The sequence below is a fragment of the Myripristis murdjan genome, chromosome 1, assembly GCF_902150065.1.
Source record: "Myripristis murdjan chromosome 1, fMyrMur1.1, whole genome shotgun sequence".
NCBI lineage: Eukaryota > Metazoa > Chordata > Actinopteri > Holocentriformes > Holocentridae > Myripristis > Myripristis murdjan.
The window spans coordinates 10,644,042-10,671,343 of NC_043980.1; the positions used below are offsets into that span (position 1 = coordinate 10,644,042).

The 27,302-nt window shown below is 39.5% G+C and overlaps 1 protein-coding gene and 6 non-coding genes across 12 annotated transcripts in view; 1 reads left to right on the forward strand and 6 right to left on the reverse strand.

The window, feature by feature from the left end:
* Positions 1 to 296: 296 nt before the first annotated feature.
* Positions 297 to 512, reverse strand: LOC115369147 (small nucleolar RNA U3). The gene has a single exon (XR_003929131.1). It is a non-coding gene; the product is annotated as a small nucleolar RNA U3 (small nucleolar RNA).
* A 771-nt stretch (positions 513 to 1,283) lies between these two features.
* On the reverse strand, positions 1,284 to 1,490 carry LOC115369205 (small nucleolar RNA U3). The gene has a single exon (XR_003929140.1). It is a non-coding gene; the product is annotated as a small nucleolar RNA U3 (small nucleolar RNA).
* An 854-nt stretch (positions 1,491 to 2,344) lies between these two features.
* Positions 2,345 to 2,560, reverse strand: LOC115369114 (small nucleolar RNA U3). Its single transcript, XR_003929122.1, has one exon. It is a non-coding gene; the product is annotated as a small nucleolar RNA U3 (small nucleolar RNA).
* Positions 2,561 to 5,108: 2,548 nt separating this feature from the next.
* Positions 5,109 to 5,324, forward strand: LOC115369198 (small nucleolar RNA U3). Its single transcript, XR_003929139.1, has one exon. It is a non-coding gene; the product is annotated as a small nucleolar RNA U3 (small nucleolar RNA).
* Positions 5,325 to 6,456: 1,132 nt separating this feature from the next.
* LOC115369113 (small nucleolar RNA U3) lies at positions 6,457 to 6,671 on the reverse strand. Its single transcript, XR_003929121.1, has one exon. It is a non-coding gene; the product is annotated as a small nucleolar RNA U3 (small nucleolar RNA).
* A 387-nt stretch (positions 6,672 to 7,058) lies between these two features.
* On the reverse strand, positions 7,059 to 7,273 carry LOC115369112 (small nucleolar RNA U3). Its single transcript, XR_003929120.1, has one exon. It is a non-coding gene; the product is annotated as a small nucleolar RNA U3 (small nucleolar RNA).
* Positions 7,274 to 11,010: 3,737 nt separating this feature from the next.
* Positions 11,011 to 27,302, reverse strand: part of micu3a (mitochondrial calcium uptake family, member 3a) — a 40,647-nt gene continuing 24,355 nt past the window's right edge. For 3 of the 6 annotated variants that reach the window (XM_030063300.1, XM_030063310.1, XM_030063293.1), the window contains 5 exons: positions 24,294 to 24,388; positions 23,883 to 24,054; positions 16,515 to 16,623; positions 16,225 to 16,382; positions 13,558 to 13,626 (listed from right to left, as the gene is read on the reverse strand). In XM_030063300.1, coding sequence (XP_029919160.1) covers positions 13,558 to 13,626; positions 16,225 to 16,382; positions 16,515 to 16,623; positions 23,883 to 24,054; positions 24,294 to 24,388 — 603 coding nt within the window. Of the gene's footprint in view, positions 12,353 to 13,557; positions 13,627 to 16,224; positions 16,383 to 16,514; positions 16,624 to 17,457; positions 17,464 to 23,882; positions 24,055 to 24,293; positions 24,389 to 27,302 lie in introns of those variants that run through there. The other 3 variants (XM_030063285.1, XM_030063270.1, XM_030063279.1) reach the window with 3 other exon arrangements.

Consider the following 27,302-nt stretch of genomic DNA (forward strand, 5'->3'; position numbering starts at 1 on the left):
ACAAAAGGTCTTCATGTAAGAGATACGGAAATGTTCATAAACTCTGTATGCTTTCAATCAGGTTGTAGGCTGCTGTTTCATTCATTCGTGCATTAAGGCATTGAGTTGGTCACTGCTGTCTCTTGTTTTTAAGCAGACAACTAGAACGAATATTCCCAGTGTTTCTAGAAGTGGTGACAAGATTTCAGGTCTAGATAGGGAAATGTTGACTAGTTTGTCAGATAGTTAAGTGAAGCATGTTATGATTTAGCTCCTGGGTCTAGGTTTGATTGATGTTCTACAGCTGAGCTAAAAAAACCACTCTGACAATATTCCCTTCCTCAATGCTCCCCAAGGAAGCAAAGATCAGTCATCAATGCCAGTGAACATATGAACAGAGTCATTATTCACTGCCAGCTTCTCTCTCGGAAGGAAACATCACAACTCATCATCATGGCTAGCGAGACCAAACACTTTAGAAACACATTTCTCTAGTCAGGAACTATAGAAATGATCCCTGAAAGTATAGTCTTAACCATCCAACACGTGAAGCTAGGAGGTCATTCATGGAAAAATCATTCTCACTCAGGGTCTCTGCTCGTTATTATCCATCAGTCTGAGGGACCTACAGTGCTGCAGGGAGTTTCTGAAACATTCTCCATGCCTACTAACTAGATAACAGCAGTAACCATCACAGAGAATGGCATCGCGTCTAAACTGCTGGAAATTCAATAGAAGAGAAAGAAGAAGAGGGAATGGCATTAACATCAATGCCTTTCAAATTTCACAGCTTGTTCTTTTAAAGACTTTAAGTTTGCAAGTAACTTGTGCAAAGATTTTCTGATGTAACTTTTTTTTTTTCAGTTGCCACAATGATGACAGTTTATTCTGAGACTTACTGATGGCTGTTACTTTTTTCCAATTTTCTGAGTGGTTGTTTAAAGTTCTGTTAAAATGATCTTGAAATGAAATGATCTGCTAAAATTCTGTAAATGTGTGGATTTCCTAAGTCCTGCTGTAGTCAAATTAGACCAACATCATCATAACCATGCGTAATCATGAATTTAGTATGACATTTCATAGTGTATTCCCTGCTGTCTTTGCTGACTCATTTCTCCACCAAATCCCATTTAAGGAGAGAAGTAAATTAATACATATCATCTGTTTAAGGGCAACCTTGGAGAAGTTAGCAATGTGGCCAAAAATACTTAAACAACAGAATGCCTTTCAGTCAACATCAAATAGTTACATCATAGCTAACTGGTTTGTCAGTCAGCAAGACTTCTATTTCACTGAGTTAAAGAACCACTCCGATCAAGTTCCCCTCTTCTGCAACAAAACAAAGACGAATCATCAACAACAGTGAACCTATGAACTCAGTTAATATTCACTGTGAGCGTCTCTCAGAAGGGAACATCACAATTCATCATCGGGGTTAGCGAGGCCAAACACTTTAGAAACACATTTCTCTAGTCAGGAACTATAGAAACGATCCCTGAAAGAATAGTCATAACCATCCAACAGGCGAAGCTAGGAGGTCATTCATGGAGAAGTCATTTTCACACAGGGTTGCCATTGAACACCATCGATCCAAGAAATTTCAGCTGAATATTAACAATAAACAGCATGTACTGCTTATTTATAATATAAATTAATAACATAATATAAGCCTTGGATTTTTCAAATATTAAGTGAAATGCTGCAGTTTATCAGCACTCCATTGCATTGGTTAATTTTAGGGTTGTCAAAAACAAGGTGACCAACCAGATGCATTACTCCAAAAAAAAAAAAAAAAAAAAAAAAGAAAAGAAAAGAAAGAAACAACAACCTAAAACCTGATTCAGAAGTTTAAAAAGAAGAATACATTTTTAATTTTTTTAATTAATCTCCTTTTTGTAAAAAGATATCAAATCCATATAAACAAACAGGTTTGAGTTTTTTGAGGGTCCACCATATGTACAAAAGAGGAGGGTATGCCTTGTCACTGCTGCCAGCAGTTTATTCACTTGATGATAGCTACCGGGCGTCAGGTTCTGCCACTTGGTTCTTGGTTTCGTGGTTTCATACTAACTCTCCTTATCTATACAATCATGTATATACTTCAACTCCATCTGTATATTTCATTTCAAATTCATTACCATCTGTATATTTCACATCCCATATCTCTTTTTTATCTATTTATATACATTTCAGATAAACGTTTTGGACAACTAAAATGAAAATTCCCAGTGTTTCTAGAAGTGGTGATAAGGTTTCAGGACCAGAGAGGAAAATGTTGACTGGTTTGTCAGATAGTTAAGTAAAGTATGTTATGTTCTAGCTCCTTGTTCCAAATTTGATTGATCTTCTACAGCTGAGTTAATGAACCACTCTGATCATGTTTCCTTCCTCAACACTCAACAAAAAAGCAAAGATCAGTCATCAATGACAGTGAACATATGAACAGAGTCATTATTCACTGCCAGCTTCTCTCTCAGAAGGAAACATCACAACTCATCATCGTGGCTAGCGAGACCAAACACTTTAGAAACACATTTCTCTAGTCAGAAACTATAGAAATGATCCCTGAAAGTACAGTCTTAACTAACGAAAAGGGGAAGCTAGGAGGTCATTCATGGAAAAGTCATTCTGACTTGGAGTTGTCCAACATTATGTCAGTCCAAGAAATTTGTTTGTATTTGATATGCTATGAGTAAATTGCCAGCAGTAGTGACAAAACATACCCAGTTTATAGGAACTGACTGAAAATCTTAATATTCAACACTTTCCAGCTTGTGTGTGTTGGTGCTTATGAGGCTTTGCTGCTACACTGACAGATGGGATGTTTGGCCCCACCTGCTGGAATAAATAAATAAATACACACTGGTGACAAAATACCTTCACTTACTTACAGTGAAGGTAACTGACACTATCTCTGTCCACAGGGCACAAGGGCTCAGTGAATGGGTTGATGAGGATGAAAATGATGTAGGCAACATTATAACAACATAGCCCTCATCGTTGCCACATCTCAACCTAGTTGTGCACCAAGAGGAGACTTAGGGGCAATGTGTTATGTAAACCAGTGCTCTCCACCACCAACATCAAAACACCAAATGAGGGAATATCTTGATGCTATATCAATAAAGATTGATTGAAGATTGATTGATAGGCTAGAAGTTTTCAATGTTTCATGATCGTTTAGCAGGTAGTTCAATACTTCTTCATGCAAAACATCACATAACTATGATGCCAACTCAAACTGAAAACTCTGATTAAGCAGCCCCATTTAGGAAAGTGCTAGTAACATAAACAGCTGGGACATGATGCAAAGTTATATCTTAAAATGCCTTGTGCAGTGATGTTCGGTGCTGAAGCTTCAAAGCATGTGTCAACATATAGCAGTTAAACATGTATCAAGGCTTGAATCATTTTAGATCAATGATAAAATTGTTACGTTTTGGCTAAATTGTCAAACCCTACTGCAGAGGCCTCACAATTTGTGGTCATCAAAGCATGATAAGATCGGTTTGTGTGCTGATCATCAGTTTGAGCTCTGCTAATTTGATATGGAACAACCAACAAAGAGAAGGACTTTCCTACATTTCAACATTTTAGTCTTATTTCTCCACAAATAATAAATAACTATAACTTCTTACATTCAAAGTTACCCAAGCACATTCACGGTTCTCTGCCCAGTGACAAATGTCCACTTTTCATGATGCCCCTTCCATCATTCTAATGATATTATGGATAATTATTTAACTAAAAGAGTGATTTCTAAACATATAATGCATTGCTCATCAGACAAATCACTAAAAGTGCTAACTTTTAGTGATTTATCAAATCAAATCAAAATCAAATCAAACTTTATTTGTAGAGCACTTTTCATACATGGAATGTAGCACAAAGTGCTTTACATGTTAAAAACACCCCCTCCCCCCCTCCCCACCCCAACCTCTAGACCCCCACCCCATGATTCTCTCTTACATACACACACACACACACACTCGCACACACACACACACACACACACACACACACACACACACACACACACACACACACACACACATAATGTTTGTTTGGCTAAGTACAGAGGAATCAGGGCAGGAATCGCTGCCATCTGCGCTGGGGGCTGCCCACGGCCCAGGCCAGAATGCCGCAGCTCAGGGGCCCACCAAACTACAGGTAGGCAGAGGACCCATGGTGCTGCAGCGGGGCACCGCCACAGAGCCCCCACCCACCCCAGCTGGTGAGCTCCACGAGAAGAGACATCCCAGCCCCAGCTGAGAACAGCCCCCAGCGCAGAGGGCCCCCACTGAGGAAACACTGGATGTATGGGATAAAAATATGAAAACATATAAAATAAGAATATAAAAAGTATATATAGAAATAACGACATATAAAGTAAAAATATATAAGAACATTAATAAAAGCTAAAATAGGCACGTGTAAACATATAAGAACATTTAGTTAAGAGCCAAAACAAAAGGTATAGGGTATAAAATAAACATTAAATAAAAGTCAGGTTAAAAAGGTTAAAAAAAGAGTATATTAAGAGCATGAGTTAAAAGCCAAATTAAATAGGTGGGTCTTGAGCCTATTTTTAAAAATATCAACATTCTCTGCGGCCCTCAGCTCCTCCGGCAGGCTGTTCCACAATCGGGGGCCATAAAACTGAAAAGATGCCTCACCGTGTGTTCGTGTTTTAACTCTGGGAATACATAACAGGCCGGTGTCGGAGGACCTGAGGGTCCGCGAGGGTTCATAACGTAAAAGCAATTCAGAAAGATAAGAAGGCCCAAGACCCCTAAGACATTTAAAAACTATTAAGAGAACCTTAAAATCGAGTAGTAATGTTTGCAAGTGCTGTTAAAGAAATATGGTCACTGACCTAAAATGCAATCTGCATGGAGACACACAAGCAATAGTGAAAATAATGAGTGACTATTTTATTTGATGAATTAAATTCTGATGATACACACACACCAGTTTCTCCAAATTGACATAAGAATTGAGTGTATATGCTAAATTTATAGTTACAGTCGATATTTCACTCAGATTAATGGTATTTAACAAACAAGACAAATCCTGAGTGAGAGGGGCTTGCCAATGAAGGGTTTCAGGGCTTTGCCTGCTGTAAACTCAAGACAATACTTTCAGGGATCATTTCTGTAGTTTCTGACTGGAGAAAGCTGTTTCTAAAGTGTTTGGTCTCACTAACCACGATGATGAGTTGTGATGTTCCCTTCAGAGAGTGAAGTGAGCAGTGAGTAATGATCCTGTTCATATGTTCACTGTTATTGATGGCTGTTCTCTGCTGTTTCAAGGAACACAGAGGAGTGGAACATGATTTGAGTGGTTAACTTTAATGTTGTGAATATGAAATTATAAGTACAACCAATAAAAACTTTTTGTGTTCCCACACATTAAAATGTAAGTAAGAACTGCAAGCACAGGTTCAGTATACAGAAGAGTACAGGCTTCTTGTTTTCAGCTCTAACACCCTGGAATAATAGTTCATGTGGAAGTTCCACATGACTTAAAGTTATATATTAAAAGGTCTCGGGCAGTGATGTTTGGTGCCGAAGCTTTAAAGCATGTGTCAAGATATAGCCTACCTCTTAAACAAGTATCAAGTCTTGAATCACTTTAGATCAATTACATGATTGTTGACTTTTGGCTCAATAATGTAAAATATGTTTATCTCTTTATTTAATAAACTTAAAAAATATCCAATTGTTCTGTGGAAAAACTTGCCTTTATTATTACATGGCTAAGTATGATTTAAAAACTTGGCTGCTGACCAACACGTTTCAGTTGCAAGAGCCTTCGTCAGGGTGCAGAGGAAATGACAGCAAGTACACATCTTTATGTAACGACACAAATCAATAATCAATAATGCTCCACAGAAAAGACTGCATACGAGGGAGTGGATATTAACATCCCGTGTCAATACAAAAACACATGAAAGAGAGAGAGAGAAAAGAAAATAAATAAGGTATCCAATAAAAGAAAAACACAAGACAAAAATATTCATAATGAAACAGGAACTGATATGTGCATATATTAAAGAAAAGACCATAATACGCTTTACATATCAAAATGAAGGAAGCATCACATAAAAGAAGGGGAGCCAGAATTTAAAATAAATAAATAAATAAATAAAATAAGATTAAAAAAAATCCTCTCTCAAGCCTCTCTTAAAGAACGGTGGAAGTCAACATTTTCATTGAGATCTGGGGAAGTTGTAGCTTTTAGAGTAACTATCCAAAACATGTCCCTCTAGAGCAGATATTTCAGTCTGCCTCCACCTCTCACAGATTTGATCTGGCATGACCTTGATAGCTATAATTTTTTGGGAATTGGGATATTTGTTTCTAGCTTTGTTTGGACAATGGGATAGTTGGATTGCCACTCCATCTGGAATACAACACTGGAACCTGGAAGGAGACTCTCCAATGTAGAAAAAAACTTTTTTGACTTATTAGTACAACCACTCTGATCATACTCCCTTCCTCAATGCTCCATAAAGAAGCAAAGAACAGTCATCAATGACAGTGAGCAAACATAATAAATCATTCCTCACTGTCCACTTCACACTCAGAAGGGAATATCATGACTCATCATCATGGTTAGCAAGACCGACCACTTTAGCAAACATTTCTCCAGTCAGAAACTATAGAAATGATCCCTGAAAGTATAGTCTTAACTATTCAACAGGGAAAGGTAGGAAGTCATTCATGGAGAAGTCATTCTCACTTGGGGTCACTGTGTGACATTTAACACCATCAGTCGAGGAAACATGAACCAGATATAAACTATACACACTGTGCAATGCTATGTGTATGTATATTAATTGTTTTGTTTAATTATTTTTAATATTAGCATGTTCATTTTTCCAAGTAAGACTAACTGTTAATTTTCAAAAAATACGAAGCAAAAAACACAAACATAATTTTATTATAAAATCTGGACATCTATAACAAGAAAGTTTTCCCACTAATATACATTTTCATACATGGTTTCGATTAAGATCTTAAACGTAATAGCTTTACATATTATTGAATTTTGATACTCTTTAACATTCAAGCGCAACCACTCTGAACATATTCCTCTCCTCCATGCTCCATTAAGAAGCAAAGAACGGTCATCAATGACAGTGAGCGTATGAACTGAATCATTTCTCACTGCCCGCTTCGCGCTCAGAAAGGAATATCACGACTCTTCATCGTGGTTAGCGAGACCGATCACTTTAGCAAACATTTCTCTAGTCAAGAACTATAGAAATGATCCCTGAAAGTATAGTCTTAACGTCATCTGGTGCGACGTCAGGGAGTCATTCATGGAGAAGTCAGTCTCACTCAGAGTTTGACTCTGCCATTTAAACAGCAGCTGTGACAAACCCTACATAGTGATCCTGTGATATTAAATGGACCCCTTGTATAATCTACCACAGATTACACCAAAAGTACACAATTTAACGTTTTAAAATTCTCCGTTACAATACCCACAATTCCTTGCAAACGGAATCACAAGCACCGATGTGACTTTTTTCCAGGATGAAGGCCTGACATCTTTGAAAAACGAGGCAATATAAAACCGTCAATCATTCAGTCAACGCCATTCACACGTGGATAAATGCGCTGAATTAACCTAGTGAGAAGAAAACTGAAACATAGGCACGATGAGCTATACTTTAGAGTTTAAGAATATTTAAATTTTACACGGAACAGATACTAGAACGGACCACTGGTGCACCGAGCTAATATTCCTTACGGATAGCAGGCAGGGGACTATAGTTCCGCTTGACAGTCAAACGCCGAAGCCGCCCGGGTAAGACTACAAATATGGAGTCAGACAATAAAAATGACATTTAAAGGCAGACAAAATCGTGTTGTTTTATCAGTGACAGTAACGAGTCTCCCGATCACACACCTAAACAATCCTCGTAACGTTAGGTGGGCTCTGTGATGTCGGTCGGCTCTAACCACGTGGGGGCAGATCAGGTCACTCTCACGTGGCCAAGCCAAAACCTTCACAAAGCTTTTCTGTGAAATGTCAAAACACGAGACAGAAATGTACCGGTACATCAAGAAACGAGGCTATAGATTCTTATGTCTACCAGTAATTGTCGGTGGATTATCACTTAAAATAAACGACATCCCAAATTTTGTAATCCTCATTTTTTTTACACAGATAATGTAAATCCGGCAATTTCTGACTTGATTAATAAAATTATTTTAAAGGGTAAACATCACATTCATTTCTGTAGGTGGAAAAACAGAAATCCTTCTTTTGTTTGGTTTATCGATTTTATTTTATTATTTATCACGCGAAAAAATAAATCCTCGTACATCAGTAAGAAACATTTGTGGGCATATAACCTGATTTTTGATGTTTGGAGATATGCTTCGTGTGTCTGTGCTCTATGCTTGTGTCTATGCATTGTATTTTGTAAGTTTAGGGGATAAATTCCTCAAATCGTTATGGTAACTCGTATTTATCACATTTAACTTTCTTCCAGCGTTGCAGACAAGAGGTTTCATGCTGTTTTTCAGCGAAAGCAAATTAGATCAGTATGCTTATTTTACGCTATACGCCAAAGCTCCACACCACACACTGCACTAGCTTGTTGATCGCTGCTCTGTGTGTTTTCTGGGTGTGTAATATCTGACCAAAAACTCTACACTGCAGACGATGGTGCTATCTGCTTTGCTGAACTCTCAATTCTGCTTTTAGGGCAGGAAATCCACCGATCAGACCGTGTCTTAGTGTTCATCGTTGCATTGAGTTTTTTTTTTTTGCAAAAATGGAACTCACTGTCTTCCTCGGTATCTTCTTAAATCGCAACAGACCATAAAACTTAATGATAATTTTGTATTGTTTAAAATGCAGAGTATAATGAGTAGCAGCCTGTGGGTTATATGGGATTGTAATTCTCAGTAGCTCATGCAATACAGGGTGTACTAGAGTAATGACGGGACATTGGTAACACAAAGGAGAAGGTACAAGTACTTCAAATGATAGACTGCAGCCAGTAATTAGTTATTGGTGAATGCTTCCTCTTAATAAATAGGGTTTATAGTGGAGATATGCGAGTACAACTGTTACAAGCTATCACACATCCTAAATTGAATATAAGCAAGAAATAACGGATTTCAATGTGGTTAGTACGCAACACCTACCTGGTAATGTAGGTCGGTACACTATGAGAAAAGCAAGCACATAATTGTACCTTCAGGGTTAAAACGGTGGTTTGTACCGTCTAGAGTCCAGTCTTGTTCCTATAACTACAATATCGACTGGATAATTGTATTACCGACTTTTCCTATCCACAAATCTACAAAACATTTCATTTCAAGGCTACTCAGCCATAGCCTACAGCATAAAATCTACTTTAAATGAATAGGTTACCTAGTTTATTCATTTATCTAGTTATTTATTTGTATATTTATTTCTTAATTCATTGTATTTGGCCTAATGAACATTGTCTCCTGATATTGTACCTTAATATTTAGGGGAAACTGTACATATATATAGCTTTTATTGCTTAGGAACACATGTACGTATCTTTTTGTCTCCGAAAAAAGTACACATAATTCTATTGAGGTCCAATAATTAACCCTATCTGTGTAGACTGTACCTTGGGGGACAGAAGCGGACTTCTACTGTCCTCTACTGAACATCACTTAATTTAGTCAGAAGAGATTTCAGCCTTTCCAACAGACTAGCCATTGGTCACCATAGTAACAGTCATTACACTTTTAAAATAGGCTTATTACTAAGTAAGTGGCAAGTAAGGCTAAGTATGTCTGTTTTTAGTTCATTTTACTTAGTGTGTGTAGGCTATTTTTTTTTTTCTTTTATTCGTCTATTTTTCGTTTAATTGTCGACTAACCATTGAAGGTGCAGTATCGGACTAAACTTTCAAACTGACGCGGGAGATTAAAAAAAAAAAAAGTAAACTGATCAAAATTTACTAAGTGATTTAAATATGATGGCTAGTCATCCCGAATATGTGGGGAAAGTGAGAGAAACAGGCTAATGGAGTATAATGACAAGAGTCGTTAACAGACAGACGTCGACTCACCTGCCAACCGTCCGAGCTTGTTCATGCTAGCCGTCGTCGCTACTCCTTCTTGATGGCTAGCGTTCAAATTCAAACGTCGATACAGCCAAATAACTTGTCCATTGTCCCGTCGGATACCAGTTACAGTATAAATACCTGTACCAAAGTTACTCTTGAGTAAGGCTTTAAGGTTAAGTAAGGTTTCCAAGGTTGCATTTTAATGTGACGGCCAAGTCAGAATCACGATTTGTTCCGCCGCCTCCATTAATTAAGCTATTGCCAGGGTTGCCAGATCTGTGAGATAAAAGCAGCCAAACAACAACTCAAAACCAGCCCAAAACCCGCCCAACCGGGTATAAAAACGGCCCAAAAATCTGCCCAATACCAGAACTCAAAATATGCCCATAAAAATCCATATATGTTGCTTTTAAAGTCCAACAGCATTGCTATAATTGCAAAATGCACTATAATATCTATAAAATAACATCATAAACATTAAAGGCAATTTCCCAGGCAAAGGCAATTGAAAATCAATTCAGCTCACCTGTTAAACTGCTGGCTGTCTCCAACATAAAAAAAAAAAAAAAAAAACTCTATGAACTTGAACTATTTACAGCGTTGTCCAGTTTCTTTTTAGACATGTTGAGATCCCTCGCCCTGGTCCCTGTCATACAGAACTGTATTGAACAAGGCCACAGTTATGCCACAGGTCTGCCCAAGCCCAACCCGCGGACAAAATTTGTTACCCGCGGCAACACTTAAAAAGTAGCCCAATTTGGAGGAAAAAACGCGGACTTGGCAACCCTGGCTGTTGCGTTAGGAGATAAATTGCGCATGCTCAATGCCAACTTGCCACATATTTGCCCCCAAATAGTTCACACCTGCATGAAACATTTCTTTTTCCAGATTTAATAAAACGAAAAAAGAAAATATAAATACAATATTACAAGTTATATTGAGAAGAGATGACGCTTAACTGTGAGGGAAATAAATAATTGGCCATTTAATCCGTATGCAACATGTCTATTTAGTGAACATTATCTCAATAGGCTATAAGGTTTAGACAGTTTTCTTGTGTAACACACATTATAGTCCTTATTTTAGGGTTAAGATTAAAATAGGGATTATATATCATATACATATCATCTACTAAATCTTTGTGCATTTCTAGTTGCATCGAGCTACACAGTGCTGAAATGGGTTAGGTAAACAGTTTCCAATGAGAAAGGGAGTGGATAAAAGGCACCCATGTGGATTTCACACAGCTATGTCATATACACACATGCAGCTAATAGTCTTAAAAAAAAAAAAAAAAAAAAAAAAAAAAAAACGGGCAAGACATTGAGGAGTCAGTCATATATAAAATATAGAAACTACAAGACAAATTTACATCTCCATCTCTTGTCCTCTCTTGTTCTTTCTCCCCTATCAGTTGAAGGCCCAGACAACACAGCCTTTGCAGTAATGTTAGCATAACACATTCCTAGCTGAAGTATTAGTGACTATATGTTCTGCCAGTGCAAAATAAGCAGCTTTAAGTTATGATGACCTGATATCTTTAAAAAATATATATATAGCCAAATCAGAAATCGAGATGATTAAACTGATGAAAAGACAACACATCTTTAAAAAATAAACTACATCCTGTACTTCCAAAAATTACAGAATCCAACAAAGAACAGTGTGTAATGTAAAGATATGGATATAAATGACAACGGCTATTAACTTTACATTGATTTTTTTTTTCCTGATGTGGCTTCTTATTTATATTAATGTTGCTGTTGTGCTCTTTGGATTTATGTAGGTTGTGGTATAGCTGTGTCCTTTTGGTTGGACAATAAAGTAGTGAAGTGAATTTATATATTTTTTTGCATTGTATTTGAGTACTCTGTAAATCAAATTCAGGAGAATGGCAGCAGAACATGATTGACTTGTGAAACAGGAACCAGAGCAAATGGTGTTCTTGCTCGGTGTCAGCATAGAGAACATTAGTCGGCTGTGGATTGCCATGCTTGTAGCAGCAGCTCACTTTGGGGGCCGCTTTAAAATCGCACCCCTGGATACTCTGGCTTGGGCTGATGACTGGTAAAAATCAAAGGTCAATTGAGTTCATTCACTCATCAGATGTAATTTCTTAATTTTCCTCCTCCACTCCTAAGCCTCCTCCTCATTTCTCGTCACCCCCACAGTCACGACACCCTCTCTTTTCCTCTTCCTTCAGGCTGTCTCCCTGAAACTCCTCCAGAGCTGGCGGACCTGTCTCCTGGCCTCAGAGCGAACGCAGCCGGAGAAGGAGGCGTGGTGTTGGCCCTTCACCTGGTAAGAACAGAGCAAAAGGAGGCACAGTCACTGTGGGAACCAAGCTTGAAAATGTTTTGTGTATAGTCCCAAATTTCAGAATTTCTGGATTTTCTTAAAATGAATAAATTACAGCCACTGGGACACAAACATTGTGCCTTAGGAAAGGAAAATAGGGTTTTCATAGCTGTACTATGTAACCATTCTGTGACTTTGAAGGTTGCGAAGTTACAGATTTTATATGAGCTTCAAAATTCTGGACTCGTGTGACTGAGTTTCTATGTTATTACAACCCATCAGTCTTGGGGGAGAAGGAGCAACTGTCGACAAATGAAAAAGGCACTGACCTCATGTTGTACCACTTACTGGTACATCGTGAGGTAAGCTATACTTTTAATGAAGTAAAAATATCCAAATTTTTATATTAACTCGTGAAAAAAAAATTATATATATATATATATATATATATTTGTGTGTGTGTGTGTGTGTGTGTGTGTGTGTGTGTGTGTATATATATATATATATATATATACATATATATTTGTGTGTGTGTGTGTGTATATATATATATATATATATATATATATATATTCTTGCATTTATTGTTAAATAGGTCTATATTATGACACAAATAATTAGCTTACAATGAGCCATTATATATGATCCACTCAATTTGCAGTACTACAGACCAAGACTCAGATCAATGCACTACATTTTTAAGGTGGGACAGGTGACTGTGAGATATTAAAGAAGTCAAATATGAACCCAAATTGTTCTTTGCATTTAAATATTTGTAAAAGACACTTGGAGTGGCTGAAATATTCAAAATATGGCCTGAGGGTTGTGTTAAGTATAGTATATGTGAGTAGATGAGATGCTAGATTAATGTACTTGTAGTAGTATTGTAGAGATAAAAGACAATAGGTCATGTTTGAAAGTGAGAATTACAGATCACTTAACCCAATCCAGTTAGTATCGATGAAATTTTTTGTCCTCCAAATCAAAGAGCACGCTCAGGGTCATAGGTGTACCTCTGTGGCTGTTGTTGTTATCAGATCTGTAGTCAGTTCATTTACAAATCATTCATTTCAAAATCAAGACAGAAAATTCAAATGAAATATTAACTTTGCATTCATTAGATGAAGAGGTGCAGTGGTGCTCTGATAAGTGTTTATACATTTTGTTTAGGCACTGATGTCGGTGGTTGTTGTTGGTATTGGTGGTACTTATCTGCTAGCCAGCTCCCTCTTCAGACAGGTTTTAAAAGAGACGGAGCGCTCCACATGTTTGTAGCCCTGAGAGGCCAGCAGACAGCAGGACACATGGATGAGGGATGAAGTGGAAAAATGAGAGAGGGAGGAAGAAAGAAAGACACAGAGGGAGATGTAGGAAACAGAGAAGGTAGAAGAAGAGATGTTGGAGTGAGTTAGGAAGAGAGGAGAAGAGGGAGATGGAGTTGATGGTAAGTTGGCAGGGAGAGAGTAGAGGTTTGGGGAGTACGGGGGAAGAACAGATGGAGGGAAAGAGAAAGAGAGAGGTTAAAAGAGAGATTGTTGTTCATAAGCCAAGACTGTGAGGCCACAAGAGACAAGACATTACATGTTGAGGGTCAGCGAAAAGGTCAAGCATCAAGCATATGCAGCCACATCAGGAGCCTTTACAGTGTTAGGGTTAGTGCCCCTTGCAGCATTTCAGGTAAATTATGAGCAGGTGTCAACTCTACTTGACATCTTATGATTAGAAATACTTCACAACCCTTCCCTGCTGAACACATTGTTACATCATGATACACCACTAGAGGGCAGTATCACACCTGGGAAACAACACAAGACCGAGAAAGGTGATTTTGAGTTCAATTTGAGTTGTCATCACTTCAAGTAGCTCATTCAAGTTGTTACCTGACCACTTGTCACTTAAACAGCTTTTTCCCCAAGAGCTGTCACTCTCCTCCGCTGACTCCACTAAGACTGGGCCCCCTAAAAAACTTCTCTGCTGAAATACCAGCTGATGTGTAATTATAATGCCACGATTTAAAGTCTTCCAAACCCTGAATAACTTAAGAGCATTCACATGCATCTTACTCTGGGCATTTATTCCATGTGCTGGTTCAGTTTGTGAGTTTGGCATATGTTGTTGTCATGATTTTCCAGATTGCTCCCATTTCCACATTAAATATTTTTGCTGTTTTTATGACATATACTGTACCTCTATAATTCAGGGAGTAGCTCTATTGCCCCTTTGAATGTGTTAGTTGCATTGAAAACTCACAAATATAAGCAGTGATTGCCACATAGTCTAAAGCTGACATATTCGGCATTCAACTTAATGTGACTTGTCTATGTAGCTGCCTTTGACATTGTGATTAGGTTACATCAAAGTTAAATTCCTTTTTCATGTTATGGTTCCAGTTTGTCCGTCCCCTGTATTACATTTTTCATTTCCTGCGATTTCTTGAATTCTTTTAGTGCTGGATGGGAAATGACAGATTGTTTGTATCTTAAATCCTTTCACAATAAAACCAGATTTTTTCAATTCAAAACTAAAAGCTCAGTGGACTGTGGCAAAAGATTTGAATAGCACAGCAATACTGTATACGTTTATATAATACAACATGACAGTATTATGATGTAGAATGAAATAACAGTATGGGAAGAGGCTGGAAACAACCTTTGATGTGTCAGTTTGATTTAGCAATTACAAAGACTGTTCTTCAACACGACAAGAGTTGAACAAGAGAGTTCAGTTACCCATGTTAACAGGCATCTATCCGGTTGAAGTGCCCTTGAGCAACGCATGAAATTCCTACCAGCTCCAGGGCTACTGCTCTGTAGCTGAGCTTGACCTTTGACATCCCTGAGGAGGGGGGCAAGAAAGAGGATAATTTCCCTTCAGGGATTTAAATAAAAATCCAATTTTTGATTTGTATGTCTCTTCCTGTGTTTGTGACTTCACGACTTCATAGACCTCATTTACACTTGATAATTCATGCAACTTGTATTGAGATCGTATCTGGTAGTGATTGATTTATCCATGTTACAGTTACATCTATTATCAAAAATACACTGCCGGCAGCTATATGCAAATCTGATTGCCAGACCCCTCCCCCTTTGGAGGTTTAGTGGTTTTGCCGCCTTACAGTATTTGTTTCCTCAGCTTTACTCAGATCAAAACAAAGTTGTGTGCTATTTCTCTCTCCAGTTACAAAGTGTGGAGCATAAACATCACGTATGTGGCTTGGAGTAATTTTTCCACTGACACTTCCTAAACTTGTGGCCACAATGAGTCTCAAAAAATCTTCCAAATTGATTTAAGTATTTCAAATTTAATCCATCCCCAAGTATCTTGGGTGCATTTATATCCGGATCTAATTTTATGTGAACAGGCGATCAGATTGCTGCCAATGACTCAAGACCCATTTTAATGCAAGGTGTAAATTAGTATAAGAGTTTTTTCATGGGGCATTTCTGTCATTTTGTTCACCATTTGTCTGGGAGAGCCTGTTGTCCTGCAGCATACGTGTAGTTTATTCAAGACTTTGTATCTCAGCTGCAAATGTATATCTTATCCTGTGCCACCAAGGCAAATTCCTTTACATTTATTGCACCCGTTAAGTAAAGTGATTATAATCCTGACTTTCTCTCTCTAAACATCTCTATTGTGTCTCTGCTACCATTATTCAACAAAAAAAAAATCCAACATTAACATTAGTTTTCTTATACTAATATTATACTTTCTGTTTCCTGCTTCTCAGTCAGGAGAGCTTTGCCAGGATCCTCCTGTGCCTCACCCATGTGGAAACACAACAGCACATACCTGGACAACATCTGTCAGTATATGGCAGATGAGAAGGTACACACACACACACACACACACACACAAGCTCAGTCGCTCACCCTAGTTCCCCTGTGCAAGCGGTCCTTCATGATGCCGATGAACTCCTTGTAGGACAGCTGATCATCATGATCCACATCAAAAATCTTGAAGATGGTGTTGACCAGGTGCCGTGTCAGCTTCAGCCCAGTAGCCACGTACACCGCTCTTGCAAACTCATCTGGGAGAAGAAAAGGAGTGAGAGACAGAAACAGCAAGTAACATCAAAATATAGCCAGATGGTAAGCAGAGTGATGGACAAACAAACAAGTGCACAAATGGAGCCAGACTTCCAGAAAGCCTCCCTTCCTACCTTGTCCAATGGAGCGTGCAGCAAAGTTGTACATCTGCATGGCGATTGCAAAATCCTCTAGGTTGTTGAGAAACTGGAAGAAGGATCTGAACTCATCGAAGGTGATTCCCTAAAACACCAAGAAAAACCACAGCTAGCAGATCAGACTAAAACCTGTCTGGCTGGTCCTGAAAAATGAGTCATGGCGTGATTATTGATGAGACTGTTGCTCTTGACTCTTGAAAATCAGTGCCATGGGCATTTTGACAGGCTCTCATCCAGAGTGACTTTGAAAGAAATGCAAACATTCCTTGAAGCGCATCAGCTATGTACAGCAAATTATGGAGCAACCAACTGGAATATCAAATGAAAAACAACTGATCAAGACTCATGTTGTCTATTACTAAAGGAGGAACTTTATGAAATGGTCCAATTAATGACATAAGTCATTAATATCAGAATTATATGTGTATGATGTTGCATTTGTAAGCAGCAGCCCTCTTGCAGTGCTTTGTGACCCTGAAATACTTGCATACACTAAAATTGTTGAAGGCATTCAGTTTGTTTAACTGGCTGTTTGGACAATGGGTGATTTTGGCTTGAAGATATGGCAACATATGTGGAACTGAACTGAAACAACAATTGTATCTGTATACATATATTATATTCAAAATAACAAGAATGTTAATGGCAGGTGAGCAAACATTTGTCAGGTGCTTGTGTAACACTGCCACGTGCTCTGTGTGATAAATAAATGTCAAACCTGGTTAAATCAAGGCTACACATAAAAGAAAAATCCATGAACAAAAACCAATAAGAAAATATACCATACATATACAACATTACATGAACAAATGCAGACCAAAACACACAAACAATAAAGAAATAAAGGACAGGTAGCTTGCTACCGAACAATCTAGCTTGTAAGTACAGGCTGGATGTGTTGTATGAGGCAGAGACCAACCTCCTGCTTCTTGCACAGCATGAAAAGGAAAAAAGGGAGGGACAGAAACAGAATGGAGTTGCATAAGGACGGCAGGTAAACACAGACTGGACAGGGACTGCTCTCTGGATTAAATGAAAGCAGCCTGCTCACTTGTTTCACCTGTATGCATTCACCAGTGATGGGCTACTAGAGGAAAGGTTCATTAAATGTTCAGAATTAGTGCTTCTGTCATCTGAGTGTATGAAAATATGAACAGTTTTAGCATGTAACACTTAACTTAAATCTTTGATAGAGAAGGACGATGTGCAAACAATTTGTGTACACAGAACAGGATATCTTTTGTTGTTGTTTTGTTGTTTCGTTGCTGTTAGCCCGTGCCTAAATAGATCATTTTTTTGTGTGTTTTTCTTTTTTTCCATTGTGTCTGAACTTTTCAAATAGAGAAAAGGGTAATAATCAGCCTTAAGGTCTAATCTAAATCTGTGAAATTGACCACCATGGTCTCAAGCATGTTAAAGAGAGCTGTGAAGAGGTAAGCAGAACAAGTATGTATGTGTGTGTGACAGATCAATAGAAGGTTTATACCAATGAAAGCCTACTGTATGGTTGCTATCTGAACAAGTCCTGGCAATCTCCACTGAGGTACACACATTAAAATACACATTGATCTACAGTTTGACAGAAGTGCTACACTTGAATGACTTATCATTAGGAAACAGTATGTTATAATTGTAAAACTGGCCATTATTTTTCGACCATGATTTGTGTGTAAATATCTAGATGTTTTTTCATAAGTAGTGTGACTTTAGTGTGCCCTTTAGCTCCACATTTCAAAACTGTGTCAATTAGTGCAATGCTCTTTGAAAACTGCCAGTAGCTGCCAACAGCTTGTCACTCAGAAAGGTCCACACTTACAGACACCTTGAGAAGAAAGCCTGTCAGTATTACTCTGAAAGTACTAAACAATGAGCTGTTAGGTGGAAGTGTCACATTTAACACATTTACAGCTAAGGAGTTGCCAGGGCATTCAAGCGTGTGTGTGTGTGTGTGTGTGTGTGTGTGTGTGTGTGTGTGTGTGTGTGTGTGTGTGTCTGTGTGTGTGTGTGTGTGTGTGTGTGTGTGTGTGTGTGTGTGGTCAGGTGAAACTAGCTCAGTGGTGCATTGAGGTGTGGAGAGCCACAACAGCCTGGGGCACAAGCACTGGTGGGAATTCATGGATACTGGGGTGTGGGGGTGTGGAACACAACAGAGGGATAGGGGAGTATATGATGTGTTGTTACTCTCCAAAAATAATATATACTGTATAGATAGTACCCTACCGCTGTTAGTTGACCACATGATGAAGTGTGGTTTAGTTACAGTAAATACCTGCACACAGAAACCTGTTTTTATGTGTGGCCTTCTACACCTGTTAATATGAATACAAAAACACATTTTTGGACATCCTGTGTACATGTAGCAATTTTGCATTTTTCATCATATTTTTGTTTTTCCTCTCACTTATTACAAAGACTGCTCATGCAAGGACTTAGCCTTGATATGCGGTAAGCACTCTGCCAGGTGAGCCACCAGGGTTCCTTAACAGTGACACTTGTTAAGGTAATATGGCAGGCCTCTGAGAGCATTTGTGTTCAGCACTTTGAAGTCACAGGTTAACACCATTGGGGCATAGGAACCGACTCACAACAGTGGTGCACCTCAAAACACAGAGGATGAAGGGGTGAAGAACCTGTTAGACAGGCAATTCCCCAGCAATTCCCAAGGACGTCCTTGCCAATGGAGTAAACTTGGCTGTAGCGCTCCAACAAGTAACAGTGGTGGATCTTATCACCAGTGTTGGGGTCGTTACTCAAAAAAAGTAATGCTTGGCATATTACTTGTTACTTTTTTTTAAAGTAATGCATTACTTTACTTAGTTATTCCCTCTGGAAAGTAATTTGTTACAATACTCGTTACATTGCTTATGCATTACTCCACAACATTGCTTGTTAACAATATAATGTTAAACCTTACATATGCCCACATATCATCATAAATCCACATCCTAATATGAAATACATATTAAAGATATTTCTTTTATGATCTTTGATAAAGTGATAACACAAAGCAAACAGCAAACTTGTGAAAACCAGCCCATTTGATGTCATGTTCACAGCAGTAGATAGCTGTTTCTGGTTTGGACGCAGTTTACACTTTTCTATCACATTTCTCTCCTTTTGTGTAACATACTCAAAGTAATATGCATATCACCAGTCCTCAAAAGTTGTAGAGTGCTCTGCCATTTTGTCCTATCTTCCACTCGAACTTTAGCCAAAGTGAGATGACAACTCACGAGAGGTCAGGCGACTTTTGTGCAAGCATGCATGAAGACACATTAGATTGTTTTTTTCTATTCTGCCATTTTGCAGATAATTGAAAAACTTATGTAACGCATGTAATACACAATTTGTAACTGTATTGTGATTACTGAATTTAACAAAAGTAATGTGTTACATTACTGTGTTACAGACAAATGTAATGTGATTACAGTAACGCGTGGAGGTAACGCATTACCCCCAGCACTGCTTATCACAGCCACAAAATCAGCTGTCAGGTTCACCAGTGTGTCTGAGGCTAAGGCAGGAAACCACAGGGTGAAAATATCAGCAGTCCTGGCCAGAGCCACAGTTCTCCGTTCCAACCTTACTGTCCAAGAAAGGAGAGCTCTGTCATCTCTTAGAAAAGATCAGAACATCAGCATCTTGCCAGCAGATAAAGACAGGTATACAGCTCTGCTCAGTACAGCAGGTTGTAGCTCCAAAGTATAATGCTGTTCAGTGATGTCACTGCATATCAAACACTGAAGACTGGAAGTGTAAATGGACCAATTCACCGATCAGGTCTTACACCATCATCACCTTTACCTTTGAAAGCTGATTACCAGGTGTACAAAACCTGGGAATCAGCTCCATGGTAATATGGACTCCACAGGATACGCAAGGAAGGAGTGCCTCTTAGGCAAGGTATACTCAAAGGTATACTCAGGTATACTCAAAGGTATACTCAGAAATGTTTCTGGTAGCCTGTGATGAGTTAAGATGCCATGATGCAATGCATGCGTTATTTTTGGTCCAGTTCCAATACAGTTTTAAACCAATCTACATCACACAGCACTTTACTTCTAAGAATGGTAAACTGTGCCCCCAGGGCTAAGCTGTCAAGTTAGGATTGGTTGCATGGCAGCTAGACATCTCATGAGTCATGTATGACTCATGGACTGAAATTGTAGACATTTGTCATTAAAGGATCGACAAATGGACAAATGTGATTTTTTTTCTCCTATGGAAAACACAACATAAATTTCTCACAATTGGTATGGTTTTTAGTCTAGCGTAGGCTTTTAAAGAGGAGATTTGTTTTGGAATTATTTTGTGTTCCGTTTTTTCTTAGGTGGCCCTCAATCCAATGTTGGGTCCCAGAATTTGCCCTCGGTCATAAAAACTTTGAGTTCCCTTCTCTTAGGCTGATTGTTAGCAGCATCAACTTGGTGATCTAGGAATTTTGCAAACAACCTAGCCGCCTTTTTAGTACCCATTCTTGGCAACACAGTACATCACATCCAAAAGTCACAGAACACTATAAAGAAATCTGATTAAAATTAGAGAAAGATGACATCATGGTATCCTGTGAAATCCCATCCCTGTTTACATGCATAACAACTACTGCAGGAACTGAGACTGTAAGGATACCGCTGAAACAGAGAGCATGTGAGACAGCATGAGATCACTGCTGTCTCTTATCATAAAAAAACCTGTACATGGAATAAGAGGCAAGGACAGCATTTGAAAAATTGCATTTATAAAGGTTCTGTAGTGTAGCTTTAACCTCCCTGGGATTTTCACATTTTCTCTCCACCAATACTCTGCCAACTAAGCTATCCAGACACTGCAAAACAGGTTGAACCTGCAAAAATGCTTCTTCAAAATATGTCAGTGAAGGTGTTCAGTCATCACAGTCAAGCTATATCTGTAAGTTGTGTGCCAATGTGTTGCTACTCATTCAAGAAGCTTCCTCAGGTCTGATGTAGTAAGGAGCTCTCCAATATTTAAATCTCTGTGGGCAGTGTACAGCTTGATATCATATGAGAGGTGTTGATGGTTTTGCAGGTCATGTCGCAGTCATGTGACAGCACTCAAGTACAGCACTTTGCAGTCACAAGCTCTTTACACCAAAAGGACATAGGAATTAGCTCTGAGGTGGAAGGACTAAAGTAAGGCACCCCAAAACACTAAGGATAGATGAGATGGAACAGCTCCTAGGCATTGGCTTAGATATGTGCATGATACTTGGGTGAAAATCAAAGTCCATGAGTTCTAAATGTTGCTGCATTACGTCACCTCAGTGGACAGCCATATCACTTGAGAAGAAATAAAAGACAACAAACTGACCCCTCTGGACTATGCAGTGCACATTAAAGACGTTGGAAAATTGGACAATGAGGTTGACAGGATATCCACTTATACTGACCAGTGCTTGCTGTTTTGTTATTAGGACTTTATACCATTGACCTGAAAATTTGCCAACCCAATTGTGAAGTGTGGTTGACGTAAAATGCGTCACTAAAGGTCAACTGTGCACCAGCACCAGGACGTTGCTACAGACACCAGCTTTGCAGTGTTGGAATTAATTTGAAATGCTGTGCAATGGGAGGTTTAATCAGCACGTTGAACTCCTTTTTTTATGAGACTGATCATAACAAACATTTATTTATATGTTATATTGATATGTTTTTTTAGTGTTGCTTTAACCTTTCAAGAATCATAAAAGTCCTACACCTGGACAGGGACTCGAACCCAGGACCATCAGACTAAGGGCCCACTCACATTGGCAAGTTTGAGCCCGTATCGTGCTAAAGCCAAAATCCCCCCCTCCCCAGTCCCCGGCTGGCCTGCACTCACATTACCTTTTTCCCAAACGCGCCCAAGCACGATTGCCCCCGGTGTGCACGTCATCACGTTGAAATACGACAACAACAGGCATGGCCCGACGTCATTATAAATCAATGTAGTTCAAATACATCATGTCTTCCTTTTAACTAAAAAACGTTTTTGGCCCTTTTAATCAGACATGGGATGTTTATTTACCTTGACAGTTTCGGAGGTAACTTCCTCCTTCTTCAGAAAGTGTCCAACTGACAGCCGGAGCGGCACCTGTCAGATCCGGCAGACCGGGTGACCGGGTGGCCGCACACCGCGCGGTGCCGGCCAGCACCAGGTCTGCCGGATCTCCGCACACAGACTGCTGTACTTTCATTATTAACCGACTTTTGTTTATACGCGGTTGCAGCAGCACAACAGACAGTGACACAGACAACATGGTTGATTATTGATTGCGCAACGCCGCCATTCGCCGGTAATCGCGCTGCGCACATTAAACAATTTTGCAGAGGCAGGAGGAAAGTTGCATGATTTACATCCGCGCACTGCGTGCGTGACCGTGCATGTGCTCGTGTACGCGCCCGTACCGTGCAGAAGCACACCCCTTCCAACCGTGCCAGAGCGGGGGAAGTGTACTGTATTCAAGCACGATACGGAGCGATCACACTGGTCAAAGAATCCGGATTTTAAGGGCAATCGTGCTTGGGCGCGGATCAAACTTGCCAGTGTGAGTGGCCTCTAAGTATCTGAAGCTCTACCGACTGAGCTATCCAGGATCTGCAAAACAGGTTGCACCTGCATTTTTTGAATGGCTCCACCACATCTGTGTCAGTATACTTACAAACATGCAGTCATGTAACGGCACTTCAGCACTTTACAATGACAGGCCAGTAACACTGAAAGGATAGAACTGACTTGGAGGCATAAGTACAATATTGAGGCACCCTAAAACACCAAGCATAAATGGGTCATGAAACTGTTGTAAAGGAAACAATGCCCAGCTGGAAAAGAATGGTCTTGCCAGTGGATTAAACTTTGCTGTCACTTCCCAACATTTAACAGTGGTAGACCTTATTATTGCCACAGAATCAGCTTATGTTCAACAACGCATTTCAAGCAGAAGCAGGAACACCTCAATATTGCCCTAGCCAGCACCAATGTCCCCAACATTATTATCCAAGAGTGAAGGTCTCTAACATCTCTTAGAAAGGACCAGAACGTAACCATTCAACTATGTACAACGGGATATGCACAGTTGTTCTCAGTACCATCAATATATGTTGTACTGAACAAGATTTCTTATTTCAAAGAGAAATGTTGGAAAGGCACTCCGTTTAGAAAAAAAGCATCAAAAAGCATTTAATTTTCACATGGCAAACAGGTTAAAAACACATGGGCCTACGCGTGGCCCTCACTGGCCCTGATGAAGCCAAAATGGCCGCAACACGTAGGTTCTTTTGCTGACTGTTTATATTTCAGTGTGTTACTCTATTACCAAGTGAGGAGTGTGTGTGTGTATGTCTTTACCTTCTCATCTGGTATAGACTGGCGGACATTCTCAAGGTAGGCGCTGATGTTCTCTACATTGGTGAAGCGCAGGAGAATCTTGGCAAAGTCTTCTTCACTGATGGTGGTCATCCCTTTAGAGTAGGTCAGAAACTCAATCTCCAACACCTCTGTTTGGATGTTATCCATGAACCTGAAGAAGAGAAAGAGGTATTAGTTACATTTTATTGATTCAGTCTAATGAGCAGAGGCACTTCAGTGACGAAACTCTCCTAGGTATCATCAGCTGGTTGGTTCCTTTCTTACAATAGTTAACTAATCATCTCACTCCTTAAATTAAAAGCCTGTTAAATATCACATCAGCTTCCGTTGACAGGTTGCTGTCTAGCTGGCATGTGAGGGAATGTGATATTATCACCATGGCAACAATACCTGTAGAAGTCATCAAAGGTAAGCTCAGCCTTCCCTTTCTTTCCAAAGAAGTGGACCAGTAGGGTGGTGTCAATCATGATGTTCTCATCTGCTCGCTGTGATTGGTCAGACGGGTCATTAAGGGGGAGAGAAGAGAGAGAACCAATTAGTCTTAAATAGTTTAAAACCAAGCATTGTGATTGGAGGAGAGGTGGGTGGGAGTCCATCATCAATCCAACATGGCAGCCACAGTGCCAGGCCAGCAGGAAGCAGGTTTCTGCCGCACGTGTGCAGAACGTGCACTGGGAGAGCAATAACAAACTGTCAATCAAACAGTCAACCAATCAGCTTAGACAAACACTCAGCGGCCATCATGACACAAAAGGCACCAGTCTAGGCAGCGATGGCTGTTAAATTAAATCTCATTAAAGTTATCAATTTGAGCAACAGCTTAAACCAAGACTGATGTTTGTACAATAACGCATTGCACAGTGTTTCCACTTTCCAGGACACTCATTTCTTCTTGATTTGACAAATGAAATAACTTCTGTGTTCCTTTTTACTTTGTATGAAGAGCGAAAAGATCATCATTGTTGATGTGTTTCGAAAACAAGTGTGGAAAATGAGACTGCAGTTGATCTGCCCTGCATGAGACCTGTCTTGGTTGAGGCTTGTGACAAAGACACTAATTGCTTCAGTTTTTTGATAGAGTAGAGTTTGTTCTTCTCTCCATGCAGCCCAGACTGGTGAGGAGTGTTGCTGTAGCAGCATGAAGTACAGACTAGTACAGATACAAGAGGTATACAGTAAGCAGCACACAAATAAAGGGAGAAACACAAAAACACAGAGTCATGCCTACAGGTACAGAGAGAGAGAGAGAGAGTGTGAGAGAGAGAGATAACAAAAGTAAGGTGAGACGGGAAGAGAAGGAACAACAAAGAACAAACTATACAAGGAGTGTATCAAACAAATGTAGAGATAAAGACAAGAGGAGGGGAAGACATGAGAGGTGAGGAGCAGACAGACAGATACATAACAGACAAACAGATATGTTAAAGCCACCAGATCCCATGCATTTCTCTGCAGATGCAACAACAACAAACATAAATGAAACCTCATAACAAAGGCAGCACAGAACAGAACCCACGATGACAGAAATGCAAAAAATGTGAGCCGATTCCACCTTTTTCCATCAGCGGGTCAGAATCTTGGGTGTCACCTTTGCAACTTTTGTTTTGTTTTGTTTCTTTCTTTATCTTCCTCTCTTTCTCTGTCTTTCTCACCAGTGTGTGTTTACAGATCCCCCAGTCGTATCCCTCTCCTCGGTCTCTCATCTCCAGTATTTGTGTGTGTGTGTGTGTGTGTGTGTGTGTGTGTATATGTGTGTGTTCAGTAAGTGATCCTAGTCATTTGAAACCCATTCAGTAGGCTTTGTGCTGTTGGTTCTGTTTGCTGAAGCTTTGTAATCAGTTGGTTAACACTTTCTTCAACCCAGTGACAAAAACAGAGGGACAGGAAAAACAAGATGTGTGTGTGTGTCTGTGTGTCTTTGAGAGTGTGGATATATGCCCATTTGCATCTGTTTATGCATATATTTATCTCTGAAGCCCGTTCAAACTGGGAATAAATATATGTATGTTCAATAAAGTGTTTGAGTACATGTTCAGCCTTTCTAAGAAAAAGGTGTACTGTGCTTTTTGAGCAGTTCCATTTGAAGACCCAGCCAGCGTCAGGGCAGGAAGACAGGCTGATTGACATGTCAAAGGCCCAGCTCGCTTCTCTCTCCCTGTTATGCTCCCGCCCAGCCAAACCCGTTGTCCAATTCAGTGCCATGCTGGGGTATGCAGACATCAGATTGGGTGAAATCTCATGTCTCGCTCAGGAAGAGTAGCGTTTGTGCCATTTCCATCATCATCATCATCATTATCATCACCATCATCAACACCACGATGCCATTCGTGGTTCTACCTCAAGGTTAAAATCCTACAATCCAACGTGGTAGACGAGGAAAACGTCAAATAAGATGAGAAGAGTTTATGTAAAAAAAGAGAGAAGAAGAGGGTTTGCTCAAATTGAAAACAAAAAAACACAGATTCATGTCCTTGATCCTACACAGATGTTGCTGATGTACGTGTTTGGAATGATAAACTGTAAATTCATCCTGTGAGAACTGACCAAATAAATGCAATGAAGCTGCAGAGATAATGATGGGGAAAAGAGGAGCGGGCTGTTCAGTCATGGATACCACTGTGTACCACAAATGTCTGCAGTGCTTTCAGATGCTGTGGATTAAAGCGCTACCCTAAATGCTACACAGCATGGCCTTTAGTAGGTCCAGCTGTAATGAAGCAGCTTGGTAAGTCACAGGATAAAAATGTCTTCTGGGAGATGAACATGAAAAGTCAATACGAATGTCTTGGGACCACCAACACTTTTACATGATCGACCCCCGATTTTCCTGTCTGTTTCTGATTCACTTTGCTGTCTAGTCATTAAGTCTGTGATTAGGGACAAAAGAAGATTTGCTTCATATAAACACAGACAAACTGAAGCAATTACTGACTGATTCATTTCAGCGTCTTGTGTTCTGTGTCTCTCATTCACTTACTTCAGGGTCTTGTCATTAAGCCTCTGATTAGGGACAAACAAGACAAAAATGCCAGTTTCTCTTTTATGTTATGACTGACGCACAAGTGATGTCTTTATGACACATGAGTTTTTCAGACATCTAGACAGCATCCAGGTGGTGTCTCCCTGCCTCTCCTTCCTCCTTTTTTTACATTTCTCTCCCATTCTTCTTGCTCGTGTTGTCACAAACCCCCTTTCTATTTTTCTTAATACTGGAAGACAAAAAGAAAGCCACTAGCATTCTGTAATTACTGCAAAGCCTGGTTGCCGGGGTACTTGAGATTAAGGGATTCATACTGGATGTAGTCAGCTGTTTCGGGGGCCTTATTCCAAGTTCTTCTAAATAGGAAGTTTAGGTTCAAATGTCCAAAGTATAATTCCAATGGATCAAGTAACAGAGAG